Here is a 10623-nt window from a genome sequence, read left to right on the forward strand (position 1 = left end):
GAGCAGACACTATGCAGACCTGTCTTTTCAGATGGACTATTTCAGGGCACCTGTTCTTAGCAACTGCAAGGGTAGAAAGGGTGAAAGGGATGTTTGTAGGATGGTCATCGTAGATGGAAATCTTTTATAGTCAGACACACTTTTGTACCGTATCACCTCGATGATTTATAACATGCTTATTTTTATTTCATACTCGATTGAATATTACATATATATCTAGCTTGTTGCAGATGGGCTCAGAATTGGGCAGATCTGATGAACAATCTGAATTGGTTAGGCTGTTTGACCAGTTCTTTTAATACATTTAATCAAGTTTTAATAGAACTTAAAATTATCATGCCACTAAATCTGAAGTTAAACTATTTTTTTTTCCAATATTCATACAATCTATGATTCATAATGCTGAAAGCTAAACGTAAGAAAAATAGTTTCTTGTGGTAGGCAAAACATACAGGTGCATTCTAGTATGCTGTAAAAGAGGTCTTTATCTTGGTGGTAGAACTTAATATGGGGAAAATCTGGCGACAGGTCCCATTCAGTCACTGCTTTATCAAGAATGAAGAAATTAAGTTCTAAAAAGGCTGCATAACTAACTTAATAGTCTGGGTGGTGTTACATCAGTGATAAGTCACATCTCCTTATTTTTAGTACACCCACTTCTCTTTAATTGATGTCTTGATCTGGCAAGTGAATTCACCGCTAGTCCCACCCAACAGGATGTCAACTGATCAAAAGTAGTCACTGCTGCACCATAGCCCACGTGACTATTAAGCATTTTACCTGGGCCATTTCAGATAGTAAAATATAACAATATGACCATAGAACCATAGTTTTTCTCAAACGTAGCCCATTGTTGTGGGTCATTTATAGTCATGGTTAGATACGGACCGATCAGGCATCACATTAAAACTGGTGACAGATGTTCTGATTATTACTTTGACAATGACACCTGTCAAGGGGTAAAATATATTAGACACAGGAATAATTAGTACTTGGAAGGATCTGAGCAACTTTAACTAGGGTCAAATTGTAAGGGTTAGATGTTTGGGTCATAGAGTTTCTACCATGGCAGGTCTTTGGGGTTTTCCCAGTTAGCAATGGTCCAAAGATGTTGTTTATATGATACATTAAGGATAAAGAGGAGAGGATAGTCAGCTCACCATGAAAAAAAATTGCAGCAAGACTAGCTGGTAGACTTACACGGAGCCACCCTGGGACGGGCTGAATAGAAAAGCAGAGAAAAAGGAATTCCAGCATGGCATAAGGCATGTGAAAAATAAAATCCACGCTTTTAGGGTACTTTAACCCCTTAGTGACGGAGCCAAATTTTTGAAAACTGACCAGTGTCACTTTATGTGGTAATAACTCTGCAATGCTTCAACAAATCCCAGTGATTTTGAGATTGACACATTATACTTTATGATAATGGTAAATTTAGGTCAATATGTTTTGTGTTTATTTATAAAAAAATATCAAAAATTTGAGAAAAATGTTAAAAAAAATTTGCAGTTTTCAAAGTTTGAATGATTATCCCTTTAATCGAGATGGTCATACCACACCAAACCATTAATAAATAATATTTCCCTCATGTCGGCTTTACATCAGCACCATTTGTAAAATGTTCTTTTATTTTGTTAGCATTTTAGGAGGTTTAAAAATGTAGCAGCAATTTTTCATTTTTTTCAAGGAAATTTACAACACTTATTTTTTTAGGGAACTATCCATGTTTGAATTGACTTTTGGGGTCTCATATATTGGGAAACTCCCAAACGTGATACCATTTTAAAAACAGCACCCCCTGACATATTGAAAACTGCTGTCAGGTAGTTTATTAACCCTTCAGGTGCTTTTCAGGAATTAATGCAAAGTGGCATGACAGAAATGAAAATGTGTATTTTTACCACCTAAATGTCGGTAACTTCTGAACAGGTTACAACAGCCGACAGACTCTATGGCTGCTATTTGGTCGCGAATTGCCATCGCAAACATCAGGACCACAAAATTATGATCTGAGGGCACCAATTGGGATAAAGAGGGAGCCCCCACACTCTGTTAACCATTTATTATGATGTAGTCACTATTGACAGCAGCATCTAAGGGGTTAAACAGATATGTACGGTGCCAACACTGATCGTGGCTGATACAGCAAGTTGTCAGCTATAGTGTACAGCTCACAGCTGCTGGATTGTCATCTGTATGAGGAGGTTATTCTCTAATATCTCAGGTCAGTTAAAAGACGTATTGGCTGTTATTAAGGGGTTAAAACAGTGGCAGTTCCTCCAGTAGCATAACGACCTATGCGTTTTGGCTTTCAAAGCCTTATTCTTGGTTACTAAAGTACCCAATAAATCATGGATTTTATCTTTCACACACTTGCTGCACATTTTGGCTTTCAAAGCCTTACTCTTGGTTACCAAAGAACCCAATGAACCGTGGATTTTATTTTTCACACAGCTGCTGTGCATTCTCTTTTTCAAAAGCCTACCCTTGGTTACCAAAGTACCTAATAAAGTGTGGATTTTGTCTTTCACACACCTGCTGCGCATTTCAGCTTTCAAAGTCTTACTCTTGGTTATCAAGAGTTAGGCTTTTAAAGCCGAAACGCGTAGGTCGTTATGCTAATGGAGGAACTGCCATTGTTTTAAAGTACCCAATAAATTGTGGATTTTATCTTTCCCATACCTGCTGCCTTGCTGGAATTCCTTTTTCCCTTATTTACATGATCACTTGATAACTTGAGTTCTGCTTACACTATATTTTGGCTTTGATTCTAATATATATTTATCTTTTAAACAGATTTTTCCATGCCGTACAGCGATGTCCCAGAGGTGAAGAAATACCCTCTATTCTTCAATGTGTCTATTCCTCAACACGAAGCAATAGTAATGGCTGAGCTTAAGCTGTACATATTGGTTCCAAGAGACAGGGTGCCATATGATGGAGTGAGCCGAAAAATTACTGTTTATGAAATACGCAGTGATGATCAAGGAGAAAGGAAGGTTGTGGAACTGGCCTCTAGGCTGGTTTATAAAACAGTGAGCGAATGGGAAATGTTTGACATCACTGAGGGTGTGCTTCGTTGGAGTAGATCAGAATTCGCCACTCGAATGCTGGAGATTCACTTACAAAACCCAGACATTGATCTGGAAGATTCTGTGGATGCAAAACTGGACATAGATGTGCGACCAGAAACCAAGCACGAACCCTTGCTTGTTGTTTTTTCGGATGATCAAAGCAGCGAAAGGAAAGAAGAAAAGGAGGAACTGAATGAAATGATAAGTCATGAACAGGAAGTTGGCCAGGAGAATTTAGAATTTGGGGGAAAAGGTAACATGCCAAGTGAGGAGTCCCTTTTGCAGATGAGATCCAACATCATATATGATGCCAGTTCTCGTATTCGAAGAAATGCAAAGGGCAATGCTTGCAGGAAGACCTCACTTTACATCAATTTTAAGGAAATTGGTTGGGATTCGTGGATCATTGCCCCAGCAGGTTATGAAGCTTATGAGTGCCGAGGTGTTTGCTCCTATCCATTGACTGAAAATGTCACGCCAACCAAACACGCCATTGTGCAAACTCTGGTCCATATGAAAAACTCACAAAAGGCTTCTAAAGCTTGCTGTGTGGCAACAAAACTGGATCCTATATCCATCCTCTATCTGGATGCAGGAGTAGTTACATACAAGTTCAAATACGAGGGCATGGTAGTGTCAGAATGTGGGTGCAGATAGTAGACTATGGAAGGAGGTGGCTTCTTGTAAATTTGTACATTTTGTATTTCATTATTTAAAGAGTTTATTTAAGATTGTGTGTACAGTTAATATATGTTTCTAAAGGGCTACTAGGAAATGCAAAGCCTCCACTTGGCCCCCTTCAGCTGTAAGGTGTCCTTGTGATCCAGAGTAACCCTGGTTCTGTAAATTCGACACTGCTGATAACTTCATCTCTAAATGGGACTTAACTGTAAAATTTTTGCCAAGGAGGCAATATGTCACATTGAAACTGATAAGCAGAATTATTTGTATATCTTGCTGTGCTGTTTTTGCTGGCATGGTTCATAGGAGTCCAGCAACAGGAACTGAGTCATAATCATTTTGGATTCCCCAATGATTTCTCCCCTAACTAGATAATAAACTTAGCCTCTAACGTACGGGTCAGTATGAAAGTTTATCTCAACCAAAGGAATCAAGAGTCACACAATAAAATTACTATGATATAAGATATACAGTACGGTATATATAATGTCAGCATTTATAAAAAGTGCATTATCTCTGCAATGTTGTGTAATGGAGATATAGTGATTATGTATGTATCCCATTTAAAAAATGGATTTTCATCTTTAAAGGTGTTGTCTGGGACCTCTGAATTGATAGTCTATCATTAGGATGGGTCATCAAAATCTGTTCAGTGGGGTGTGACTTCCGGCATCCCCGCTAATTGCTTGCTCCTGGCACCGCCAGCAGCTTGATGTGCTCAGTTGTGGAGCTGCACAGCTGTATAGTGGTCACGGCTTGGTACTGCACTTCTGCCCACTATTTGAATCAATAGAGGTGGGATATGCATTACCCGACTGCTGACACTATGCAGTTTACAGAGTTGTGTAATTCTGCTCCACAACTAAACTCATCCACTTCCCGCCTGCACTGCGAACAGCTGAACATCAGGGATGTCCAAGTGTCACGCACACCCTCTGATCAGATATTTATGACCTAGCTAAAGATAGGCCAATAATGTAAAAGTTCTGGACAACCTCTTAAGGTTAATGCACACCCATATCATAATATTGTTTTGTACTGAGATGGTTCCCATAAAGGTACATGAAGCCACTATTTTACCTCTACTCTATCTGATGCCAGTTTTCGGGAAAAAAATAGCCATGGCGGTCTCTATTTGATATGAGACAATGTGCCCTAAAATGATTTTTTCATGGACAGAATATCTTTGTACGAAGTCCAATGGAGCAGAGCATGGAGGCTGTATAGCTGTGTCATAAATGCTCTTTGCAAGTTTGCATGAGCCTCGGGATGAAAGATGTAAATAATTCTTCCTTTTTCTATAAATATATGTCCACTTTGGATCATCCAGCTTTATATTACATGTCCTCTTTTTAACAAATAGTACATTGTGTTGTTACAGTCACAATCAAGAGTTTTATTAGTGTAGTTATACACCCACCATCAAGTCTTCTGCTGTAATGAACAAGCTCATGGAGGCAACTGTATTTTCGGTCCAAGAGCGATCCGACAAAATATTGGATCGTACATTGACCAAAGTTCTTCAATGGGCTTGAACACATGCCTGATTTTTTGCTTGGGCAGGGTCTATCAGAAAAAAAAATCATAGCATGCTTGATTTGCATCTGATAGTTGGATCACACTAGGCCATACAAGTCAATGAGATGTGGAAAAAAATCAGATGACGTGTGTGTAGTCCGATTTTCATGGACTGACAGAATGGAGAAGATGGAGAAGATCGAGAAATTATTTCTTCCATCTTCTCATTCGAGAAAATCAGATCACACTATGATCAAACTCAGATCAGAGCTTGATCAGAAAGTGATTAGCAAAATTGGCCCAAATTCTTTAAGAGAAAATACAGTTGTGTGACCTCAGGCTAAGATTCATCTATAACCAAGTTTGCTGCCCTATCTCTATACCAAAGTTCCTGGGTCAAGGCTTGTTGGTATCCTTTGGGCACCCCGTACCCAGGGAAGATGCCCTTCCAGCCCTTAACACTTCAGATGCTTGACTATAAAACTTTTACTGTATACCATTAGCCTGACATACTTCAGCCCGGCAGCCTTAGAGCTTCCTTGACTTTTATTTAGAGGATGTGACATGATGTTATTGTGTAACTTTTTCCCTAGTTTATGTGCTCTACAGCGAAGTCTCAGCACACGTGGGCTGTGTGTGCCAGTGGCGTAATTACATTTACACTGAATTGCATAATGAAAGGCAGATGCCCCCACATTGATCTGCATACAGTTCTCACCGAATTGCAACTGCGCAGGAGAGGGGGCAGGGTGGGATCACTTGTTCATTAACCTCTTCGGCAACCAGCTGAATATGGTTATCATCAGCGTTAGCACTCGATGGTTTTTATTTAACCTCTATAAGATTGTTTTACCCAATTGAGGAAGAAAGGCAATTCTGTCAAGAAGAAAATGATTTGCAGCAAGAAGTGAAAAACGTGCTCAAAGACTTGGACTGAAATTATTTTTCTCTGTCCGACAGAAATTAAGCAAAAAACAAAGATAGCAAATAAAAAAGTAGCTGGATGAAATGTGATGTTGAATTTGTGTTCAGTTTGGTATCAATAGACTAAAGTAGAAGAGTGAGGGTCACTCGGCATCTCTAAACAACTTGGCGGAATAGTTGACCTGTCAGACATTTTCTCCTCCAACAGAAGAATCTCTCAGAAGTTGGGCATGCTGTGACACAAAATCATACATGTGCACAGCCCCATAGACTAACATTGGGACAAGGCTATTCATCAAAACGACGGATAGCGCTTGTCTGATTATTACGGTCGTCTGCACGAGCCCTTAAAAATATGCCGATTGGGTATAATGGTGGCCATATTGATTAAAAGAAATGGCAAAAAAAACAGTTTTTAAGAACTGGATAGAATCGATAACTCGATTCTTTACTCATAGGAGTGACTATTTGGGGAGAAAATGCTCTTTATGCCACTTTCACACATTTGTGGTCCAAAACATGAATCTGTTCAATACTTTATTTTTTTTTTCTGTTTATGTTACACTCCCAGTTTTGGCTTACAAATGCTGGCCAAAATGCGAATAATGGTTCTTATGGGCTTGAGACTTTTCTATATCAAGACCATGGTAGAAGAAAAATCTCTGAGGTCTAAAAGGAGCTTCATAATGTGGAACTAGTCTGAATTATGCACTGACATTGCTGGCAACTTCACCATGTATTTATATCTGGTTATAACTATGTTTCTATAACTGAGTGTATTATAACAACAGAATTACAATTGTGGTTTCCATATTCTGCTTCGCCAGCGCAATATTGGTGCTCTAATTGGCTGTAATGAAGTGAACATGGACTGTAGGTAGAGTATGAGGTTACCAGACCTGCCAAGAGAAACGTACGCCCATCCAGCGCCAGTCTTCACTCTCCGTGATTAGTCATCTATATGCTGCAACCTATTCGTAGACACGGCTGGCCATTACAATGAAGTGGTTAAGCCCGAAAATAACAGAAGCGAAGGCGATGAGGCAAAACACATTGCTTACCCTGAAGACAGATGCAGGCAACCTGCAACCAATTAAAGTAGGGCTAAGGATGAAACTCCAGTTCTTTCCCATGTGCTTTTGCTCTCTGGATTCTGCCCTAAAATCAGGGTTGTGGGGAGTGTGGTTTGAACTTGGCGTAATAATATTTTGCTTTTGTGGTTAATTTACCTCCCCATGGCTGACCTGAGAACTTGGATGGGTTTAATGTAGTGACAGAAAGCTAAGAAATGATTTACAAGGGGACGTGTCTTATGATATGTTAAACGTGTTACAAATGTTCACAGGCTGCATCGTATTATCCAGAGAGGCCGTAAGAAGAGCAATTCCAGCCAGACGTGGACTTATTATTCAGATTCGTATACTTGTAATATGCCATTGTGTACGGGCAGGGTAAATGTATCTCTAGGACCTCTTCCCTTTTATTGAGGCTCATTCTTCTTAGTATAAATTTAGTGATTCCCTACACTGGAAATCATCTATTCCTGCACTAAGATTGTCCTCAGCTTGTGCCTACACACAGCAATCAATATGAATAAGCAGAGGTGCAGTGTAAATCATGGAGAAAGAAGAAATCAGAAGCGTGAGTCTCTGATCAGACAGGAGGTAAATTTCAGACTATCTCAGGCTTCTAGTAGACAAAATAGATGAACAACGTAAGGCTCCCATTCATAATTTGCATTTTTTTTAAGTCACTTTAATTTTTGTCTTGTGGAATTCCTGTATTTGATGCCAAACTCATCAATATGGCTCACGCGATTCATGAATTTGGTCAAAGTAAACAAGAGTGTAAAATGAGAGACGTTCCATCACTCAAGGAAGGTGTAACCTCATATCTTTATTACATCACACTGATTCAACTGAACGCTTCAGTCCATCCCGAGCTTTCCGGAGGAGATACTGTTGTGAAAAGCTCGGGATGTGCTGAAACGTTCAGTTGGATCAGTGTGATGAAATAAAGATAAAAGGTTACACCTTCATTGAGTGCCAAGACTTCACTTATTTTGCACTATTTACCCTCCTTGTGCTCCACCTCTTTAGTGGAGTGCCGATCACTTTGAAATCCTAAAGTCAAAAAAGGGCTATCTTCCTGTCTTGAACTCTTTTTGCGACATTTGGAGCCAAAAGTTGCAAAAAAATGCCCCCCCCCCAAAAAAAAAATAAATAAAAAAAATTGTGTACTCAAAAATACAAAAGGGGAATGGAGTGACATTGCACTAAATTTTGTCACTTTTTTAAAAGCTGCAGTTGATGAATCAGGCTCAAAACATATGGAATTGTTAGAGCTAGCCCACAAAACAGAAAAAAACAAGCGGTTGAGCACATATAAAATAGACATCCAAAAAGATGAAAATAGCATAATGAATTTGGTGCAAACAAAAAAAAGGAAAAACACGCAAAACTAGACAAAAAGGTGCAAAGGCAATGAGGAGTCAGTGCCTAAATGTCAAATCTTCAAGTCAAAGGATAAATGACTTCCATGACTACTACTTTCGTTAAAACCATACTTATCATAGCAGTCAAACCTGCCAATTTTGGCACAACCATTTTGAAATTATTTTTTTTCATCTAGGGTTACGCCCATCTGCACATTAAAAACACTTGTACTCCTTGTCAAACTATATGCAGGGGCATCAAGATAGATAAAAGTAGGTTGGCCAACCTAAAGATATATGGGCAGGTGAAGACTCTGCAGGGGGGCCAACATGAGCAAAAATGATAGCCTCTCGACAATTAAAAAGAACATGACAGATGTTCTCCATCTATTAGGGCATTGGTTTTCAGAATAAAATATCTGTTAAGGACAAACTTGTTTTTCTTATCAATGATTTTACCAATGAAATTGGGATTGAGTATATTTTCATTGATAGTCATTTCGAGTGTGACTTGAATTGCTCTTTGATTTCCTCCATTTTTGAACTCTAGAAAAAGTTTTTTTTGCAAGGGCTGAGCTTGATTTTAGAAATCAATTTCACAATTCTCCTTGCACTCCCAGAGCACATCCCTGGTCGCTGTATGCTACTTGCCATGTTTCCGCCACTCTCCAGCAACTAACCTTCTCGATAACAAGGTGTCGGTGCAAAGTAACCACACAGCCAGCTCACATTATTTATTCTGAGCTGCAAATTTGTCAAATTCTTGCTGGAGTGTGACTGACGTTGCTGCCTCCTCCCAGGGCTGAGAGCTTGTAGATCGTCCTGCTCTCCTTTTGCACTTTTTAAGGCCACATTATCTCTGCCTTTCGAGATAACAGACTTGCCATTGAGAAGGTCTGACTGATATGTTAATAGGTATCAGCACACTTAGAAATCCAAACCCAACCAGCCCATACAGCTTTGCTCCGAGCGCTTACCGAGTGATATGCTGTATAAAGGTTTTCCAGCACGCAGATAGGGAACTATAGATTGATCTAGAATTAATAATAGTAAGAAATTGGTTGGCTGCTGCAAAATCTTGACTTTTGCACCCTTATGCATAAGCAGGGTTATGGTAATGAGCTGGATCACAACTATATCACTTTTGAGAGAGTTTTTTATATTTAATAGAAGAGAATTTTGTTCTTTTGATTTACGCTTGAATCATTGAAAAGTGATGCCAATAGACAAAATTACCATATATATAAAGCTTTATTATATTTTTTATCATTATTCCATATTGAATTCTTTAGTTGTCATAGCTCTAAACTGGAATTGTAACAGAGAAATGTCAGATACAGTGCCCTGGCTGACATCCCTGCACTGGCATAACCTCCGGGAAGTATTGTCATTGCATACCATCCATTATCAATGTCCTTCTTCCGTAACGACCTAGTGTATTTCTCCTCCCTTCTCTCACTGCCCCCATGTATCCTTATACAGTATGTCTCAAACCACACATCACATGAAATGTCCACTGCTTCAATTACATATCTCTTTCTGAGCGGACAATAATTCAGCTGGATTAAAAGGCAACATAATAGACAATAAGGGAACCTGTCACCAGTTGTTTTGCTTGTAGACCATGACCATCAGCTTTAAGATCATGTGAATGGGGTTCCTGAAACCCCTTTACATCCTCAGAGGTCCCCCCTCAGAAAAAGTGCTTCATACATGTCCAGCGCCACATGTAAATTGCGCCGTCAGGTCTAATGGGTGTCTCCAGATTGCGATCGGCGCTGACCCAGTCACTTCAAAGGCCACTCCAGCCCCTTCAAACATGGCTTCTTTTCTCTAGATGTAAGTGGACGATGTCTCTACATCATCCACAGAGTGCCAGAAGTCAGATGCCGGCGCAGTGGAATCATTGGCTGTGAGGGGCGCCTGCGCAGGTCTCTGATTCCACTGCACAGGCGCGAGAGATTGAGCACTGTGTGGCTGACGTAGAGATGT

General features: G+C 39.6%; 1 protein-coding gene across 1 annotated transcript in view; it reads left to right on the top strand.

The window, feature by feature from the left end:
- Positions 1-8177, top strand: part of BMP10 (bone morphogenetic protein 10) — a 36782-nt gene extending 28605 nt beyond the window's left edge. The window contains exon 2 of the mRNA XM_069766573.1: positions 2797-8177. Coding sequence (XP_069622674.1) covers positions 2797-3731 — 935 coding nt within the window. The 3' untranslated portion in view covers positions 3732-8177. The remainder of the gene's footprint in view (positions 1-2796) is intronic.
- Positions 8178-10623: the final 2446 nt, after the last annotated feature.

This window comes from Ranitomeya imitator, chromosome 4, assembly GCF_032444005.1.
Source record: "Ranitomeya imitator isolate aRanImi1 chromosome 4, aRanImi1.pri, whole genome shotgun sequence".
Lineage (NCBI taxonomy): Eukaryota > Metazoa > Chordata > Amphibia > Anura > Dendrobatidae > Ranitomeya > Ranitomeya imitator.